This window comes from Hydra viridissima, unplaced genomic scaffold (assembly GCF_058129835.1).
Source record: "Hydra viridissima isolate aposymbiotic clone 2 unplaced genomic scaffold, HvirCarnegie_v1 scaffold_4, whole genome shotgun sequence".
Taxonomy (NCBI): Eukaryota; Metazoa; Cnidaria; class Hydrozoa; order Anthoathecata; family Hydridae; genus Hydra; species Hydra viridissima.
Window position 1 is genome coordinate 14,304,133 of NW_028324303.1, and position 21,753 is coordinate 14,325,885.

The window sequence follows — 21,753 nt, forward strand, 5'->3', positions numbered from 1 at the left end:
TTGTGTATTACATGGCATATTTGTCGACTATTTATACTTTTCTTTAGTCAAACATTATGAAAAATTTGTTTAACCAAAATTACTATCGAAAACCTACATAAATCAATGATATATTATATATACTAGATGTCTAACTTCGATCTGAAAAGTGAAGCCATGGAAGCCATTTCTAATTCGGGCAAAAACATGTATTATTAACTTTTATTTCGCACGTCGCAAATAGCTTTAGCCCTTATTACAAATGGCGGATTCAATTTGTAAACAAAAAAAGCGGCTTCACTTTTCATCCAATAAAATCCCGCAAGTTAGACATCCAGTATATAGAATATATCATTGACATAAATAAGCATGGAATGTTAAATACATGCATGCATCGTTAACGAAGCACAACAAGGAACTGAATAATCGATTAAATGCAGATTTTAAGTAATTAGTTTATTATGGAGTTACCAAAATCCTTTTCAGTTTTATCTATAAAATATCAACATAAAAACACAAACAAAGAATGTTCAATGATTTTGAAGCGCTAACGTTGTTCCAACAACGGCCGCTAAAAATCACGAAGAAAATATCTAAAATTGAAATCAAAAATTTATCTGAAGTTTTTTTCGAAAAAAACGCATTTTTTTCTCTAAAGAAGGCGATTCCCTGGTTGGTTTATAGCATTGGATTTAATAGCGAAGTTTTTATCTTAAAAAGAGAATTTTTTGAATGTTTATAGCAACCTGGTTTAAATGGGAACTTAGGAAGGATGTCAATTAAGTTTAAAATTAAAGATGAAATATCGCAAAAAAGCAATTTCAGTATTAATTTTCGTTTCATATAAATTGCTATTTTCATAAAAAACTTATACAGATCACACACGCACTATTTGCGCAACACTATTCATGACTGCAGAAGATTTGTTCACATTTTGAGGTTTTCGAGGGTTTACCAACATTTTTAGAAAAGTTCCACCAGTTTGCCCTTTTACTAGACGACCTGGATTTACGCACAGACAACCTTCTAAATCCTAAAATCGAAAGAAATTCAAAAGTTTTATCCGTTTATCTTCTTTGCTTCTTCCACAAAAGTTTATCCGTTTATCATCTTTGCTTCTTCCACAAAAATTCAAACCTTCACATAAAATTATTAAAAAATGTATCTACAGCCGAGTCACATACAAAAAGTCTTACCTTAATAAAATACCTCAGATCTGAAGGTACGACAAGTATGTCAGGCGTAACTGGCATAAAAGCATAAGACTCAAATCTCTCGTAATCCAAATTTACTTCTTCTGATGTAGGATGGAGAGGATAATAGCTATATAAAAAAATTAAGTTATGTAAAAGAAAAAAAAACATCTTTACCGAACCTAAATTCTTGTTATAAACCTCATTTTTTTAGATTAGAAAAGAGTGGGTATAATTACGACACTATCGTAAATATTTCAGCAATGACATAAGTACATAGCTTACCATTGTTGTTGTAATAGATGATCGGCCAGTCTGCCTAAGCGATCAGATTGAGTCGCACTGTAACAAGTAATTATGGAATAATAAACATTCTACCGATCGAATATTCAATCTATTTAAATAAATAGTAAACTAAGAACTTTCAATACAATGAAGAAATTACTGGGACGAAACTTCCTCTCCACCCAAGTGAAACAAAATGTCAGTGGACGTGATACCAAAACAAACATCGTTGATCATGAGAGTGCAAGGATCAGACATCATTTGAATCTATAACATGTATTTATTAACACAATTATTTAAAAAAATCATGAGAGTGCAAGAATCAGACATCATTTGAATCTGCAACAAGTATTTGTTAACACAATTTGTTAAAAAAAAAAAAAAAAAAAAAAGTGTGGACTGATATTCACTTGCAACATTAAAAGGTGAGAATTTAAAAAACCCACCAAAGTTTTAAATTGTTTTTTAGCAAATTTGAAAATAAATCAATAATACCAAGTAATATGATCACCATCCAAAATTGGAGGCATATATATATATAAAAAAGACAAATTTAGAGTACACTTAGAAATGAATGCGTCATTAGACTCAATTACCTTGCTACTTTCTCCGACAACCTCAAACGGAGGTTGTGGGTAGACGAACGAGTGAAACACATCTCGTTGAGAAGGCACGAACAATACTTCAGTCCTTATACTATTAGAAAATCAAAAAAATTTAAGAAATTAAACAAAATCGGGATTATTTCACTTTTGCAAGCCAAATACCAATTTAAAGTTAAGAATTACCAACCTACATTTTTTATTATTTGAGATTATGTATGATAGCTGCTTAAAATGAAAATATATTACAATCATTTTTATTTTTGACGAGCGGAAAAAACTCCACTTCATATTTTATCTCTAACTACTTAGTACAACAATTATCTAAACAAAAGTTGGTTTACTAAATTTTTTTGTTAACAAAAGCAAATAAGACAAACTATAAAGCATTTGTAGAAATACAAAGAATATTTGGGACCCTCTTAAAGCTGGTGTCTTGAGATAAAATAGGCGAAGTATAAAAACGGAGATAAAATAAAAAAACGGAGATAAAAGATTGGTTTTTTACAAAAAAGAAAAAAAAAAAAAAGAATTAAAGGACTTAAAATATTTTCCTTTTAAAAATATTTAAAATGGTTAAAAATTTTTTTTGTTTTAAACAATCTTTAATAAACCTGAATAAAAAAATTATTTAAAATATAAAAATGTGAGAGAACGCAAAAATAAAACTGGCCTAAATAAAATGACACCTTAAAGCACATATGATATTACAATGAGTACAAAATATATTAGAATGAAGCTGAGAAATATCTATTTTATATATATATTTTTAATTATAGTAAAATAATTATAAACAAGCAAAAGAACAAAACATACTTCTCAACAGTAGTCATAACTTGACGACAACAATATTGAAATAGCTCATCAAATGTTTGATCTATGTCTCCACTCTTAAAGAGATGAATTTTTTTACAAAATTTAATCATGTTATGAAATTAACCAGTATTAATCAAAAAGTTAAACATTGTAATAAAACCTTGCTTTAATTAGGTCTCTAAAAACCTATGGATGTGTATTAGCTACATCAGGTGTAAAATTATTAAATAAATGTGGAAAACATAAAAAGAACATATTTCCTGATAACTCATTAACAAAAATAGCTGAGGAATTTTAAAGCATTACCACAAGGGCAATTCTAACATTATAAAAAAAAGCAAAACAGAATTTACTTCAATTAATGGCTGTTTTGCATCAACAAATGGTCCAAGCTTAAAAAAAAAAAAAAAAAAAAAAAAGAAAATTATATATATCAATAAAAGAAAAATTACACTAATCAACATAAAAGAAGTTTTATTACTTATCATTGATATAATTAACTTTGTTTTTTTTTCTTGGTTACAAATCTGTTGTTAGTTTAACTTTAACATGTCAGATTCATGAAATAATGCCTAATTGAGTTTTACTAAATACCCTATATTCAGCAATTGGGAAAAGGAGGGGTATAGAACAAAAATCACCCCATCACACTTTCTTAATTAATGCTTTGCTCTTAGCAGTTGAAAGTTTACCAGTAATTATCCTTTGTAAAGTTCAATTCAATTTAATATATCATTCATTAAAACTGCAATGAAGAGGGCTTGAACTAAAACTTGGTCTAGAAAATCACAATACAACATCCAGCAGTAGGCTGCCAACATATACACAATCCACCAAAACATTAGGTTGATGGAAATGCCCTGATGGTATTTTTCTATTAGTCTTTCACCATGTTAATTGCTAACTGCACCCAGAGTTTCTGAGCCAGGTTTGTGATATGCATCAAGTAAACTCTGAACACCATCAACATATGCAGAAAACTTGTAGTTACTCAGTTATCACAGGTCCACTTAAACATCTTTTCCATCCAGTTTCAACATAGTCTGGATCTGCTGAAAGGTTTTGTTGTACGCCATACTTTTCTCATTTTCTCATTTCATCTTGTATAATCGATTTCCATTTCATTTTGTATAAACTTGATTCCATTTTGTGTCAGGAACTTAAAATTTCTCACCATGTTCTACTACTCTACTAAACTGACTGCAGGTTAAGATGGATGATCTTTGGTTTTATGTTTGTTCTTTACACTAAATCCATAGCAATCAATTAAACAGAAAAAGTATTCATTGTGGTGATTTACTGATTCTCTGCAAATAATTGGAACAATCAAAGACTTCTAGACTTCCTTCTATTCAACCAGCCAAGAAGACTAAAACACAGATAATATGAGGTGCCCAAGCTTTGCTCTGATCACAAAGTCAATATTCAAAATACATAGTTATGTTGGAGGAAAACTAAACATGTATATGAAATATAGTATCTAGTTTGAAATACTAATTCATCTGGTTGTTATAAAAAAAACCATATTGACTAGTGTTACATACACATATTTTTCCTAAAAAAAGTGCTATATTTTTGTAACTTTAGACTTTTTTAGTAAACTCAAGGTAAATAATGATTAAAGGAAAATATTTCTAAATTAATTTTTTTTTAATTTGATGTTAAACATTATCACAAAATTTTCAAACTTAAAAAAATAATCAACAATCACAGTTTTTTATTTTTTGAATTAGATAACAAAGTAATTATTATAATACTTTGCAGGGCCTCCTTTTGCTTGGATTACAGTTTCTAGAAGTCTAGACATTGATTCAACTAAAGATTTTGTTTGTTCTGGTTGAACTTCGTCCCAGGCTTCTTCAATTCCTACTTAAGCTTCTCTTTTTTGGAAAATGACTGGTTTCAAATTTTTCAGTCCAAAATTTCCTACAAATTTCAATGGAATTATAGTCTGGTGCAGGTCATTTTAAGAACTCAACTTTATTTCCAGCAAACCATTCCTTAGTTTTAGTGGCAGTTTGCTTGGGATCATCATCATGTAATGTAAAATCAGATCCTAGCCAAAGTTTTCCAGCAAATTTCAAATTTAGCTTTAACATGTTTCTGTATTGCACCTAACCCATTTTAGTATCTATAAATTGGAGTTTTCTGACACCCTTCCCAGCCATTAAACCCCATACCAACACATTACTGTCATCATGCTTAACAGTTCCTCTCACACAGCTTAATTTGTAGGCTTCTCCAATTTATCTCTAGACTTTTTGGGCTCTGTCAGATGATTTTAAGTTGAATTTGATTTGTCACTCCACAGGATCTTTTTCCAAAAACTTAACAGCATGTTTTTGTACTTCTTAGCAAACTCCAATCTTTTTTTCATGTGTTTCTTACTCAAAAATGGTTTATCACGCACAAGTTGTTTTTGAAATCCCTTGGTTGGATACAATTTCTGATTGTCTGATGGGATAATTTGATTCCATAAACCTCTTCAGCTTGCTCAGCAATTTTTCAAGCAGAAATGAAGCAATTTTTCTTGATTTTTCAATTTCTATTAAAAATCTTAGAAGTCTTCTTTTTGCGACCTTGTTCATCTGTTGTGGCTATTGTTCTGATTAAATTATACTTCTTCCTTATGTTGGACACTGTTTTTTGAGAAATTCCAGTCTCTTGCTGCACCTGCCGATAAGTTTTACCCTGATTGACTAGATCGATAACTAAATTTCTTTGAGCAATAGTCCAGTAATGATTATCTCTAGCCATTTTACTATAAAAAAAACATAATTTGAGTTTTTAATTATGCAATTTCTTCAATTCTATAAAAATTTGCTAAAGAATTTCAAGAAATTTAACATAAACTTAATCAAACTTACCTAAATATCGCTTGGTTAGATAATTTTTTACAAGACTATTCATTACTAAGTTTCTTTTGAAAGCATAAAAGCATAAAACAAAAGCACTTTTTTAAAAAGTACTGAAGCATAAAACAAAAAATAGGCATGCTAAATAATATCCTATTCACCATAGAATTAAAATGAAATGCAAAGAAAAAACCACTATTGTTTTGAATACCACTCTGAGTGAGTGAGTGAGTGAGTGTGTGTTGTGTGTGTGTGTGTGTAACAATAAGGGAAAATATATGAATATACTGTAGTTATAAACACATAAGAGAACACAACTGACAAACCATTAGTAGAACATCAGGTGTTTCTGTCAATACCACAGTTAAAAGATCTTCTAGTGGAGTGTATGATAATGTGTTTTCATCACAGGTTGCATAAGGTCCACAGGCAATATATATTGTAAAAGGGTCTAAAGGAAAATTGATTATTAGTAAAAATGGCTATTAATATTAGTAGAAGAATATTAATTTCATCTTCATTAAACTGCACAACAAAAAATGAAAAACAACTGCTAATATCAATACAAAAAAAAATCAGGAAAAAATAAAAAATACAAGTTAGTAAGAAATGTGGATCACTGTGAAAAAAAAACATTTCAACAATAAAATTATTGTAATTTTGATGAATAAGGTGAGCATCAAATTTTAAAAAATTAAGAGAGCACTAATCTTTTAATCAAGAAAGAAACATCAGAGACTAAAAGAATATTAAACAAGTAATCACAAAAACTATAAATCAAGTAACCTAAAACAAAAAGCCAGTAGACAAAAATAAAAAAATCATAAAAACACATATTTCTTACTTTCATCTATAATAGCATCTTTTTTAACTGTGCTATAAAAAGGCAACCGGCTTCCCTAAATAAAACCAATCAAAGCTTTTAACTTTTAATAATTTTTTTCTCAATACTAGTTATACTAAAAAATAAAGATCAATAAATCTAAAGGTAAAGTATGTCAAAAGGGGAATGTAAAGGATTAAATTTTAAAATTTTCAAAATAAAGGACTCTAAGTATGCTAAAATTTCATCAAAGTTTAAACTTAAACCATTCAAGATATGCCTATTACAAATTGTGACAACAATTTAAGATGATGGATATCTGTCTGAAGTATTTTGAAGTCAGACAGCTGCAAACTTTTCCCAAATCTGTTTGTTAACATCACTCGTAGTTTACAAAAACCATCAATCAGTTTATCAAAATTTTATAAATAGAAAATAATAAACATATTCAATTCACTCACAGTAAATATGGCTGATGGCAGTAACTTTGAACCAGATATATTTTTTCCACGAACTGCAACAATCTAAAAAAAAAAAACATATGGACATAATGCCATTTTAAAAGAGTAATTGTTTATCTGTTTGCTAATATTTATGCATATTTCCACCTGTCCAGGGAACAATGAATAACTTTTAGTCTCTGATAAATCTAGTGGGATTCTGATGCCTGCAGAAAATTCTCTACTACCCTCTAGAACAATCGATTTAGAGTTGAGCCGACCAACCGAATCACAACAGATACGACCAGCTACGGTTAGTTCATCCTGAATAAAAACATCTGTAATCATAAGAATCAAGGAATATGTAAAGAAATTGAGCTGTAAATTACTTATGCAGGTTCCTGCAAAAATCATATTGTAACCATTTGTTATTACACAATTGTTGTTACAGATAATTACAAAACACTTACAATCAAAAAATATTACTTTCTTAGACTTTTTCTTTGATAAATTTGATAAAGACATCTTAAATAAAATAGAACTCATGTCACAGATACAATTTCAATGAGGTGGATTACTTACCTCAGTTTTTTGTAAGCTGTCAAAATCATCAAGCATCAAGTCCTGCTTTATTTGGTTTGAAAGTGTTGCTATCATATCATTAAGAACTAACACAGGAAATAAAAACTGACAGTAGATATGTCTAAAAGTATATGATATCTGCACTTTTGGAAATTTGATTAAATTAAACAAATTCATCCTTACTATCAGCCTTTACTTGCATTTTCTGAAACATGTATTTGTAATTATTACGGACATTGTATTCAGGATAATTTTTAATATTTAACTCTTTTCCACATCCTTTCCATTCCATATTGACATTTTCAGCTGCACCATATAAACATACCACTTCACCTTTTCCACTGCGACCATTATACTTTGCAGACGGTGTTGAGCTAAGTAAGTTTTAATAATTAAGTATAATGATAGTTTTGATTAAAGTATATATAATATGATAAAAGTATATATAATATGATTAAAATATATATAAGTATAGTGTAATAATGATAATAAGAACACAAGTGAACTGCTATGTTAATAATTTTGTATATTTTAAAAATCAAGATGCCTAAATATATTTGGTTTATAGCATAAGCAATATCAAAGAATATTTATGTAAAAACTTTACATTCCAGGAGATAATGATGATGGAGAAAAAGTAACTGGTGTTGAGTTAAATGATGCAATTCTTTTGTTTGGCAAGTTCCCAGGTGTATCACGCAACCTTTTTGCACTGTTGGGCTGAAAAGTTAAATACAAAACCTTAAAACATGAATAAAACCCTTATTTTCTTTCTTTATATATACATTCTTATAATTGAATTACATATTATGGAATTAATCATTTGTGGCATACAAATGCTTTTATACCATTTTTTAAAAAGAAGTATAAAAGAGCAAGCTAAAAATTTAACACTAAGACATTCATTCTATCTTACAATATTTAAAAGTTCTTTTTGGTTGCAAAATATTTTTAATTGTTAAATATTACATAATTTATCAAGCAAATTGTTTTAGCTAACTCAATTTTTTAACATTTACAAAATTGAGTTAGTTTAAATTTGTAATAGCAGCTTGATAATGGTAATGTTTTTGGCTAATAGTGTTTGCCTTTGGTATTTCATATAGCCAATAACAACCTGTCAAATAAAAATTAATACAAATCAGTTTTATCACCTAATTGTGAATGACAAGTTTATTTACCAGAAAAACTTCTTCAAACTCAGAAATATAACCTTCATTTTTGGCATAAACCTATTTCAAAATATTTTTAATTTTGCACTTTTTAAAATCAAAAACACAGATCTTGGCTTAGACTAGGTCTTAATGATTAATAGTGTATATTTTAAATGCAATGATAATGAACAATAGTATATATTTTAAATGCAATTTTGAAAATTGTTTCATCTTTTGGAGAAATAATTATACAGCATTTTGATATAACTTAAGAATTTATCCCAAAAAAAAAACGACAGGTATCATATTTCAAAAACATTGGATGCCTTCAACTTATAAGTAGCAATCTTACATATATTAAAAAAATGTCACGTAATTGAAAAAAATAATTTCTTTGCCAAGTTTAATATATCGAGTAAATATGCTTAAATCAAATAAATATATAATTATACATCAGCAATATCAATCAAAGATAAACAAAATAGAATAGTCATAAAAAAAAAAAAACTTACCTTGGCTTTTGGTGTTGTAACATAACTTTCTATAACTACATCTTCATCATACTGCTTTGGCTCACTGTGTAAGTAGTTAAAGATAATGATTTATACAATGGTGACAATCTAATGTTCCTATAACATTTTATATACAGGAGAACTTTTTTCATAAACATTGTATTTATAAAACTACTTATTTGCACTATGCTGGAGTTTGTTTTTAACACTATGAAGAATCAAATGCATTATGCATAAAAAGATACAGTTGGTTAATCGTGTTAATGTTGTAAGTGTTGGATTGGTAAAAAGACTTCTTTGCTAAGGGTGTCTTAGAACTGCTCAACAGTTTCTAAAATATAAGTATTTACTCTTTACATCTATATTCAAATCTATGTTTAAAGATAAGCAGGAACCTTTTGCCTCAAATCTAATATTAACTTAGAGCTACTATTAATTTATAGCAACCTAATTCATTGTAAGAAGTATTTAATATTTCTAAATAGAATTCCTGATGTGCTTTTCATTTTTGAATATCTTTAACATCGATTTCTCTATTTAAACATTAAAAGCAGTTGAAAAAATTAACAAGAAGTTGAAAAAATTTTAACTTTGTTTTCAAACTCTTCTAAAGCTACAACAGTGATATCTTGACCTCCGTTCTTGTTTACAGCAAAACTCATCCATCTTGCAACTATATCAGCACATTCAAGCTTGTAGACTTTGCATAAATCACATACTTTAAATAAACAGAAGAAAAAAAAAAAAGAATAAGATAAAAAGACATAAGAAGAACTTATATATATATATATATATATATATATATATATATATATATATATATATATATATATATATATATATATAACATAAAATTTAAAAATGACTCTTACGTTTTTCTAACACAGCTAGATTTCCTTCAATATCAATTCCAAAATCACCAAACTCAGTTTCTAATTCTTTTTCTAAGCAATTATCCATCTTTGTTTATGTAGTTTCGCGCACAAAATCACCGCCAATGTCAGCATTGGCTTATTATTGTTTCAAGCCCATGCTGAATACAAGGGTAACATTTTGTGTTTTTTTTATCTTCGCGCGAAATTTAAGTATTTAGACTAAGCATCGGCGTTACCGCACCGTCGGTAAAAATGCGTAAAAATGCGTAAATTTGCGTAAAATGCGTAAAAATGCGTAAATTTGCGTAAAAATGCGTAAATCTGCGTAAACAGCGTAAAAATGCGTAAAAATGCGTAATTACCGCGGTAATTTTGCGTAAAAATGCGTAATACGCAATTTTACCGCATTTATCACTTTTTACCGCATTTATCACTTTTTACCGTTTTTATCACTTTTTACCGCTTTTTATCACGATTTACCGCATTTTATCACAAATTACCTCTTTTTTTGCTGATTACCGAAAAACTAAAAAAAGATACTTTAAATTGCTTTTTGTATTTCTATTAGTAAATATTACATTTACAGTTTTAAACAAACAAGTTATTGATAAAAAATTAATCATCAGATATATCATCATCTGTCTCTAATAAAATGTTTGCAAGCTCAGATGCTCTGTACTTTTTTTTCTCATTCCCCTTCCAATTTGACTTCATTATATTACCTAATTTTGCTTTTTTGATTCTACTTTGATTGTGCTGGAGTGTCATTGGAATAAACAAAGAGACACTTTGAGTTTGGTCTTTACCTTGAGTCACTTCATACCCTTCTTGTTGAGCTAGAGTCCTTTGACTCTCTTGAGTATCTAACTGTAGCTGTTGTTGCTTATTAGGTTCAGGACCAGTTTGAGTATCTGATAAAGTTGGAGAAGCCTTTTCAAGTGCACCTCTTTTTTTAGTTTCAGTTTGACTATGTGATTTTCCCTGTTGGTGAGTCTTCTTAGTTGGTGGTGTGACATGTGGTAATTCATACGGCTCTTCTTCGCAAGTTTTTTCCCAATCGTTGAGGTTAGAAGGAACCCTTGCGTAATTTTGACTCACAAAAACTAACATGCTAGTGTTTTCTGGTTTTACATTATGTCTAAAATCAGTAACTGTCCTACCTCCTACTGAAAACATTCTTTCTGATGAAGCAGAAGTCACAGGTATAGCCAAGTAACTTCTAGCCAGACCAGCTAGCAAAGGTAACTCATTTTTATTTTGCTTCCACCATTCTAAAGCATCCACATCCCTTTCAGGTAAGGCCATAGTCTGATACTTTTCAAATTCAAGCATCAAGGGTGGCTTGAGCTTTGATTGGCTAGGCTGTGAAGTCCCAGGGCGATGCGCTGAAACCTGCCTCCTGTCTTTCAAAAACTCAAGGTCCACTGGATCCATAGTTTCGTCAAGATCTGATGTTTCTAGCGAAGTATGATCATTAACCAATGACTCGCAGAACTGGATTGTGGTTGGGTGATTGTCAACCAATTCCTTGATGGCGGCTTCCCTCCCTTCCTCACTGTTTGCAATATTTTTGAGTGTATATCCTCTATAATATGGGTGCAGAAGTGAACCCTCATTATAGTATTTGACTCCAACGCCATAATTAGGTAAACCCTTCTCAAATTCTTTCATGAAGTTGTGTAGGCACTCTGCAACTTGAGGGTCACGCTCTTCAATGTCATTTATGGTTCTTTTGCAAAGCAAGTGGAGATTTAATATGTCTTTTTGAACTTTATGCATAGTCACTAAATTTTCAGAAGACCAGGAATCAGAGCATCGCTTACATTCTGCCAGAAATGGTAAAATGTTGTAAATACTAATAAACTCTAACTCATCCGGAATCAAACTTTGAAGATCTGGTTTGTTTAGAGTTTCTAGAGCAACCAGTAAACCAGCCTTCAATCTGAGGATTGACTTAAGCATCATAAAGTTAGAATTCCATCTTGTTACAATTGGCTGAATGATCTTGACTGGTTCTATATTTGCTTCCACGCACGCTTTCTTGATGTCCTGCCAGTCTAATGAACTTTGGTGGGTCCTTTGAGCAAGTCCTTTACATTTCTTAATTATACCATTGATTCCTTCTGATTTTTCTACAGCCTTTGTTAAACAAGTGTTGAGCAGATGATCGGCACAGGTTAGATGATCACTGCTCTCTTTGCTTTCCGTGATTGCTTTCTTCATGTTGGCTGCAGCATCAGTAACACCCACTTTGTAAAGGTCTTCCCTCTGAAGACCAGGAAATTGAGAAATCATGTGGTCTATTCCTTGTGCAAGCAAAACCCCTGTATGTCTCCCAATAAAGTTTTGGCAATCCAAAGATAAGTTTTTGAGTTCAAAGTCTTTGGTAACATAATGCAATGTAAGGGAGACGAAGGGATCACCATTTCTTGCAGTCCATCCATCTGTAGTGAAAGCTGCCATTTCGCAATGCGGGATGTCTCTCTCAATTTTCATTTTTACATCACGTCTTAGATTGCGATAAATCATTGGTAGCTTGAATTTGGATAAGGTGGTTGGACTTTTTAGGTTGGCTTGTGGACAAAGATAATTCAGCAGCATTTTGAAGCCATCAGTTTCAATAACGTGAAACGGGAGGTTAGAGAGAACTAGTGAAAGGGTTAGGATGGTATCAAATTCCAACTGTTGAGCACTTTGTGAAGGCCACTTTATTGTTTCAGTAAAGTCGTCCATTTTTGTTTGGTGACTTGATGATGCATCATGTGGGAGGTTATCAAGCCTTTTGTTTTTATTAATAGGACCAAAATATCTTCTTATGGTACTGGACTTATCAGCCTCTGCCTGAGCATTCCTCTTTTCTTGAAATTTCTTCTCTTTATTTTCGTTATCGACTTTTTGCATCTGGTAAAAAGATAGTGGATTGCAGGATCTGAAATAAAATAGTGGAATTATATATGTTTAAAAGGATGCGAATTACAATGTTTCAGTAGTAGATAGTTCATAAAAAATCTACCGACGCATCATATTTATTCAAAATATTGAAGTTGTGAAAAAATATATAAAGATACATATTTTGGGTATGTCCAGCGACGTAGCAGACATCCCCTAGACACGCCCTGAGAAGGTTAGTAGCACAACTGCATGTTACGTTATTGAAAATATAAAATTTGTCAAAATTGTAGGTAGACACCACTGCCGCTTACCATTCAGTTGTGTTATCAACCTTCTAGCACACTGTATTGGGTAACTAAGAACTAAAAGGTACATAAGTTATACATAAATATTAATTTAATCGTAAATTGCACATAAAAAAATTATATCTTGAACTTTAACATTTAAATAAACAATTTCTTTAATTGTCTAATTTTTTTAAAATCATTTCATTTCTATAAACTTTTTAAAAATTTGTTTGTAAACTTTAAAAAATATTGAAGGCCAATTTTTGCTTCAATACTTTTTCGAAAACAACAATAGAATACGCTATCTAGTTATATTTTGAGATCAGTGGTTTAAAATATACTAAATTAAAGTAAGAGTAAAACACTTACTTTAAATGAGCTTTAACTCCACTGGTGCTACCTTGAGACAGCTTAATCACTTTTTTGCACTTATTGCACTCAGCAAATCCTGATTTTCTGCCTGAGCCAGAGATGTTATCCTCTTCTCTGTCTAGCTTGGTAAAATAATTCCAAAGAGACATTGTTTCTTGAAGATGGTTTGATTCGGTAGTGATTTTGGTATACTAATCAGATCACTGAAGAACTTTGAGGTTGGTAGTCTTTCTTGACTTTTGTCAAGCTTATATAGGAGACTAATTTAATTTTAGAGGGTAATTAATTATTTAACAACTATCTGACTTGATAAAAACAAAGTAATTTTTCACCATAATAATTACCGCTTATACAAACTTTTATCACAATTTACCGAAATTACCGATTTTTACCGCTTTTACGCAGTTTTACCGTATTTACGCAATTTTACCGTTTTTACGCATTTTTACGCATTTTTACCGATTTTACGCATTTTTACGCAATTTTACCGTCTTCTGTTACAAGAAAGCGTAAAAATGCGTAATACGCATTTTTACCGCATACGGTAAAAGTGAGTAATACGCATTTTTACCGCACTGCGGTAAAAATGCGTATTACGCGTTTTACCGCATTTTACCGCATTTTACCGAAATTTTTTTACCGCCGGTGCGGTAACGCCGATGCTTAATTTAGACTTGATCTTACCGTATATCACGTAATATGATTTTAGCAAAGGTAAAATCCATATTACTAAATTTCATTGATTAAATTGTACTTTCAGTCTGCTTCAATAAATTTTGTTGAATTAGTTTAGTGTTTTCAATGAGAGGTTCAAAATAAACTCGGGGGTGAGGGGTTAAACTTGAGAGTTTTACATCATCTGTTTTCTATCATCTTTTCATCATTTTCTTAGACATCCAACTTTAAATTGAAAAAAAAGTTTGTTTTACCCTCAGTAAAAAAAAACTAGAACGAACCCATCGCAAATTTGATTTTATGTCATTTAGGAAATAAAGAAAATTTGTTTTAATGATAGTGCAATGCGGTCATATATTCATCGTACATGAAATATCGCGGAAAGAAATGGATTTCTTAAAAGATATGAGCTTACTTCATAGTTTCGGTGTTTTTTAATTTCAAATTTTAATTTCAAAAGTTTAACAACAATTTCATTGCTTTTTATTTCTTAAGCAGCAAACTTTAAAAGACAACGATAATAAATAAGGTTTAGACTTTGAATAGTGAGCTCCCCTCAAAAGCCAAAAAAATACGGTGAAAGTGTGCTTATAAACAAATTAGCTTCTTAAATCTTCTGTCCGAATGGATAAAAGTTGATTCAGTAAAACCCATTGTATAGTAGTCGAGAATATAATTCTACTACTTGCATGAATGTTTACTTAAAGAAACACAAATTTTTGCGTTTGGTAATTGTAAAACTATTTTTATAAAATCTATAAATACATAAAGATGTATATTGCCAAGTTTCTGAGACAATTTTAGGATAAATTACGGTATTAAAATAAGATTCCCAAATGAAATGTTTAAAATAAATTTCTAAATATTGCACTTGAAAATATTTAGTAGTCAGCAGCGTTGTTGGCAAGATAGCTATTTTTACCAATATTCACCGCTTGCTTTGTTTGCATTGCTTCCAATTTAGGACATTCAGTTATACGATGGCCAAGACCACCACAATAAGAACACCCTTGAGTGTCGCCAAGATTTAAGTATGGGTCTTTTGATTCCATTTCTGCCAAACATTGTGGTACATTCTGTTTAGCCTCAATAAGCAAGTGCTTCAAATCCATTAGTACTGATTCCTCACAGTTTTTGTTTATAAATGTTGTTGCGTAGCCGGTTTTTCCGGATCGACCAGTACGTCCAATTCGATGAACATAATTTTCAATATCATCCGGCATGTCATAATTGATCACATGTTGAATATTGGGAAAATCGAGTCCTTTAGATGCTACATCAGTAGCTACTAACACATCTTTCTTCCGTTCCCGGAATTGAGTAACCGATCTGTGACGTTCTTCTTGGGCTTTATCACCATGTATAGCGACAGCTTCTACACCTTTTAACAGTAAATACTCGTGTATATCATCAACATCAGACTTCTTTTCAGCGAAAATGAGAACGGGAGGGGCGGTTTTTTGCAAACATTTAAGCAGAAATAAAATTTTTTCTTCCTGTTTCACGTATTCAACTTCCTGAATAATATCCAAACTTGCAGCCCCTGCGCGACCAACGTTAACTGTAACAGGTTGCACAAGTGCACTTCGTGCAAAATTTTGAATTTTTTTTGGCATAGTAGCGCTAAATAAAAGGGTTTGCCGTTGTCCTTTAAAATAAGAAAATATAGTTCGGACGTCGTCTTCAAAACCCATATCAATCATGCGGTCAGCCTCATCCAAACACAAGAATCTGAAGTTAAAGAACATTTTTCATACATGAAATTAAACCTTTCAGTATTATGAGTATTACTTATTTTACTATTAAATTTATATTTTTGGTATTACTTTTTAGTATTATTTAGTAATTGTCCTTATAAATGAAAACGACATTAATATTAATTGTAGTTATAGCAACAATGGTAGTTATGAGTTGGAATCTAAACGAAAATAGAGTTTACCTACACACATCCAATGTTATGAGTTTTTTATTAAGCAGATCCATAAGACGACCTGGAGTTGCGACAACAATGTGAACACCATGCTTTATGCTTTCTGCTTGATCTTTTACAGAAGTTCCACCGATACAAAGAAGAGTTTTTAAAGCGGGTGCGCCATCCATACGCATAGCTTCAGAAAATTCTAATATTATATCATATGTCTGTTTTGCCAACTCCCGCGAAGGAGCTATCAACAATCCGTAGGGTCCCTCTCCTTTCCTAAAGGGTAGTCCTTTTTCTTGCTCTACACAAAACATCACAATAGGCAGAGTAAAAACAAGTGTTTTGCCTGATCCTGTAAATGCTATGCCAATCATATCTCGTCCAGACAGCACTGTTGGTAAACCTTGCATTTGAATAGGAGTTGGGTTCTTTATATCTTTACGTTTTAAACATTGCAGAATAGACCTTGGGAACTTCATATCTTTAAAACGCTTTAAAGGAGGAGGTACATTATTTCCCTCAACAAGTATGCAATACCTTTTCCGTGTTTGTATATGTCTTTCATCAGAGTATTTCAAAACATAACGAGGGGGAGACCAAGATGTCTTTATAGGGTCTGTATATGTAATTCCATGAGCAAGTTCTGTTGCAGCCATCAAAGCTTTATGCTCCGCAATGCTCTCTAAGATCTTTTGTTCCTCTTTCAATCGTTTTTCAATTTCAGTTTCTTTAATTAACTCTGCCTGCTCTTTAAGAACATGATGCTGATCGAGCAAACTAACAGTTTTCTTCTTTTCATCAGCCTCATGGTCCTTTTTCTCATCATCACTCTCTTTTTCTATTTCTTTGACTTTTTCTGGTTTTTTGTGTTTAAGAAGAGTTTGTTTTTTTCTCTCTTTCACTGGTACATATGGAACATAATCTTCAATTTCTTTTTCAAGATCTGATTCTGATGACTCTTTTTCTCTGCGATAGCGCTTCATTTTTTTATTGAGTACTTCTCTCTAAAATAGCAAACATAATAGTGCTAGCATAAGGTTTTTATTGGCTAGTTATTAAAACATCAACAATATTTAAGTCTAGCTTAAGTTACATTTTAGTTAAATATTTTTAAAAACCTCCATAAAAATTGGATCAGAAACAGAGCAGAAAATGAAATCTTATCAGCCTATAGAAGGTAAGTTTAAAGAATTCATTAAATATAAAGTAAAACTTAGTTTTTTATTATTAACACAAAACCAAAAAAAACAAAACAAAAAAAAACAAATTTGTTCTGTAATAAAACAATTATAACCTTTAGTAGTTAAAAATAAAATGCAATATTACATTGATGCTCAATCAATAAAGTTCTACAACTTATTTATTCAAAAAATACAAGGAATTGTTTAATAGTTAACATTCTTTACCTTCTACTAAAATTGTAGAAGTCTGTTAGATTTCATGATTGTTTTGAATCAATATTTCATGCAGTAGACAAAACTACTTACGCTCTTTGTTGGACTAACTATGCAATGTTAAATTCTTCTTTCATAGAAGTTTTTTACTGGTAATTTCATAAATCATTCGTTGCCGAAAGTATGGCATATTCTCCTGTGAAAAGGTAAACTTTGCATTTCTACTTCTGTATTCTGCATACTTGCAAGCAAATACACCACAATCACAGCCATTCATTTGTTCTGGTATATCTTTTGGCATCAACTCAAGCCAGCCAGAGAAATCAAAATTTTCATTTTTCTTATCTTTAAATTCACAGTGCAGATAATCTTTCAGAGCAACTATGCAATTCATATTGTTACCTTTTAATGAATCATAGTAAACAAGCTGCTTATTGAGAAAATTTATTTCTGCTAAGCACCAGTGCATGCCTAGATGAATTGGTATAAGAATCATGTCAAATGAGAAAATATCAGTTTTCCGAGTCCATCGTTTTACACCTGCAAATCCTGTTTTGATTATTTTTGGATAAAAAAAGGTATTAAAGATATGAACTTTTGGAAGATTAGAGTTTTTTTCACTGCGTTCTCTTAATAGATTAAAGTAGAAATTTATTACTTCATCATTTAACCAGCATGAGTCACGAAGAGTTGACAGATCAGCACGGGTTATATCAGCATCAAACCCATGAGCGAAAATTTCAGATGGATTGCCATGAGAAAGAACCTTTTTAACTATTTTTAACATATCATCAGTTAATACAGGGAATTCAGTTTCAGATTTTTTATTTAAATTCTTCAACAGTTTCTCAAACTTATCTTCCTTCATTTGTTTTATGAGTGCAACCTTTCGTTCTTCATCTTTGATTTGTCTCTCTCGTTCTAAGCTTACTGGATCCAAAGTGTCTCTCCATTTTTTAATCCAGCATAGATCAAGTAATGAACTTTGACTTTTAGACTTTTGAAAATCTTCTTCTAAACTCTTGTCCAATGTTTCCTCATTTTGAGAAGTAGATGACATTAATGATAATGATGAGGATACATTTGGCTTTTTTAAAATTTCATTAAAAAATTTTCTGTTAGGTTTATGGGAAACCTTTTGTGTCAAATCAATTTGAACATATTTTTTATTTGAATAATCAAATTCACTGCTGTCTGAAATACTTAAAACTTCATGATGAATATTTTCAACAGGATTTTCAGAAAAGCAAACCCTTGAAACTCCAGCTGAGGTGAATTTTTCAAGCAGTTCTTTATAGCGCCTTTTTTCCTCAAGACGGATACTTATAAAACTGTTATCATCTTGCTTACGAGATAAAAATCCTAAAGGCTTATCATTTGGATACTGTAAATCACTAGCATCTAATGATATTTTTGATATATCTACATCATTTTCATCATCAATAACTTCTATAGAATCATTATCAATTGTTAGGTCAAACACCATTGTATTTCGATTGGAAATCTGAGAGAGAGCACCTCTATGTGTTCTTAGAGCGGTTGATAAAACAGAATCTTTGTCATTACTTGTTACAGCTCCAGGTAAAAATTGGTCACTTGGATGTTGGTCCATTCCAGTTACATATTTCAATACATTGCTCAAGCCCCACTTAGTGACCACATTTATTTCATCATTTTTGTCAGTTGACTTTTTACGCTTATCTGGGGGAGAAAAGGATTGATTCATGTTGGAATGAGACCTTTTTCTTTTATTCGGAGTGCATTCAACTGGTTTATCTGTATTACTTGAAAAAAAACTGACTAATCGACTTTTCACTGCTGCAAACATAACCAACAAAATATCATCAAATCTTCTTCCAACCTAAAGCAAGAGAATTAAAATGCTATAAAAATGATAGTGTATACAAATATTTATACTTATATTTTAGATTAAATAACATGATTTTCTTATAGATTTATTAGTTAAACTATATAATGATTTAGGCAAAAAAATCAGTAAGAATTTTAATGTAATGACAAACTTTTGTAAAGATTTATATACTTCTTTGCTCCAGGTATTCAGGTTAATGAATATGTTGAATGTGTAGACATTACAATATGTAATAATATGTATTAAAAATTATTTAATGGGGTCATAAATTAAATTGTGTTTTTTGCATAAGCATACTTATTAAAAAATGTTTAAAATTTAAGTCATGATTTCTCATTTGCTTTGATACCATTAATACAACCATACTCGAAATACTTAGAATTACATTTTACAATTAATTAATATAGAAAACAAGTACAACATTTTACATACATATATAAGCACAATTAAGTGCATATGCACAAATGGAAACAGTTTTTTTAAACATTTTAGCAACACTCTCAATTTCATTGATATAGACACTATCAAAGAATGTTAAAAATCAACCAAGGGCATTTTAATGGTAAGAACTTATCACAAATATTGGTAACCAATTAGTTTTTTTTATGGAAATTTATAACAATATTTAAAATAATATCTAAAATCATTTAATGCATTAAAATATAAATGGAAACAGTCTATTATTTTTAATGATTTAAATTATTTCATTATGAATTTGGAAACTTAAAAGATTAGAATAGTGCTTGAAATGATTGATAATGACGAAGTAATAAAATCTGTTGTTGTGCAGTTAAACATTTTCATAAGTGTTTTCGTTAACATCTTTTGAGGAAATTGTGTTAATGTGAATATTTGCTTACTTTTTTTTTCATAAAAGCAGCAGAATGCTTACAGCATTCTGCTGCTTTTATGAAAAAAAAAGTAAGCAAATTGTTACTAAACACAATTCTGATATGAAAGTAAATATCTATTTCTATGATTATGCTACAATAACCGCTATAAATAAAATGTTTCAGAAATTGATAGTTTAATCTTTTACTACTGAACTTTCTACAACATTACCTACAAAACGAGCTAATACAACATAGGGAACTATTGCGGATTGAGATTCTCAAACTTGCTAAATTTGATATATTGTTAACTAATAGATAAACTCAACATAAACAACCTGTTCTGAAATATCTTCGGCGAATCAACTATTTTCGCCAATATGCTGCTGCCATACGGCGGCAATTTTTAATCAAGGTCTAAATTTTCCAGAGTCGCAGTTCAAAATGAGAATTTTATTTAGACGAACAATTTGAGTGTTAAAAAAACATAAGCGCACCATTTATCTAATACCGCCATTTATCTATTTCCATTTATTATACCCATTTATCACAATAATACACCAAAATAATAGATAAACTATTTATTTAATACACTGTGGTTTTTTTAATTACTTTTATTTTAGTTATTTTTTATTAAATTTACAAATTTATTACAAACATTAAAAGTCTTGCCACTTTTAATCCAAATACGGAACTCTCAGTATTTACTAAAAAGTATTGATGTCGGTTTAATGGAACCTCAGCGTAACCCACACCACCGCCACTAACACTTACTGTCTCTAGGTAAACGCAAAAAGTAACTATTATTATTACTATTATTATTTACAAAAAGAAAAAATATTCCATTACTAATTTGATCGGTAAGAGGGATTTTCTACCCCTCTTTACTTCTAGTAAAGCCTTTGCGTAAAGTGTAAACGTACGTATACGTAATAGGGGGTGCCAAAGATCTAGTTACTCAAAAAACAAATTCAAGTTCTTTTTTGAAATAAAAAGAATTTCGTTTTATTTTGAAGATAAACTCGATTCTAGGTTATTTTATTAAAGACTTTACTAGAAGTAAAGAGGGGTAGAAAATCCCTCCTACCGATCAAATTAGTAATGGAATATTTTTTCTTTTTGTAAATAATAATAGTAGTAATAATAATAGTAATAATAATACCACATTCAAACTTTAATAAATTCATCACAAGAGGAACGTTATTACAATAGGCTAAATCATCTGCTTTAGAAAAGAAAGATTTTATTTCATCATCACAAAAATCATCAGGAGAAAGTAAATTCCAGTAGTTTAATCTAGATACCAAAATTTGTACTAGTTTTTTAGTCAGGCAGTTTGGCACTATGTAGAATGAATCTGTTGACCAAAGACAAGTTTGGATACTAGATAGATCGT

General features: G+C 30.4%; 2 protein-coding genes across 5 annotated transcripts; both read right to left on the minus strand.

The window, feature by feature from the left end:
• Positions 1–798: 798 nt before the first annotated feature.
• On the minus strand, positions 799–10,379 carry LOC145182589 (DNA polymerase alpha subunit B-like). The gene is made up of 18 exons (XM_090083768.1): positions 10,114–10,379; positions 9,832–9,959; positions 9,487–9,572; positions 9,242–9,305; positions 8,183–8,295; positions 7,759–7,949; positions 7,576–7,661; positions 7,162–7,317; positions 7,015–7,077; positions 6,575–6,629; positions 6,057–6,181; positions 3,229–3,267; positions 2,876–2,949; positions 2,054–2,153; positions 1,618–1,724; positions 1,458–1,514; positions 1,176–1,302; positions 799–1,012 (listed from the first exon to the last, which is right to left on the minus strand). The coding sequence occupies exons 1-18, from the start codon at positions 10,199–10,201 to the stop codon at positions 857–859; spliced, it is 1,815 nt and encodes a 604-aa protein (XP_089939894.1). The 5' UTR covers positions 10,202–10,379; the 3' UTR covers positions 799–856.
• Positions 10,380–15,058: 4,679 nt separating this feature from the next.
• Positions 15,059–20,824, minus strand: LOC145182498 (ATP-dependent RNA helicase abstrakt-like). 4 transcript variants are annotated; one of them, XM_090085714.1, is made up of 4 exons: positions 20,696–20,775; positions 17,751–19,518; positions 16,282–17,267; positions 15,059–16,073 (listed from the first exon to the last, which is right to left on the minus strand). In XM_090085714.1, the coding sequence occupies exons 3-4, from the start codon at positions 17,244–17,246 to the stop codon at positions 15,224–15,226; spliced, it is 1,815 nt and encodes a 604-aa protein (XP_089941840.1). In that variant the 5' UTR covers positions 17,247–17,267; positions 17,751–19,518; positions 20,696–20,775; the 3' UTR covers positions 15,059–15,223. The 4 variants fall into 4 exon arrangements, 3 of the variants coding, with proteins under 3 accessions (XP_089941840.1, XP_089941838.1, XP_079913772.2); XM_090085712.1 differs by having other exon boundaries at positions 20,590–20,775; XM_080057646.2 differs by lacking the exon at positions 20,696–20,775 and having other exon boundaries at positions 17,670–17,807.
• Between the last annotated feature and the right edge of the window lie 929 nt (positions 20,825–21,753).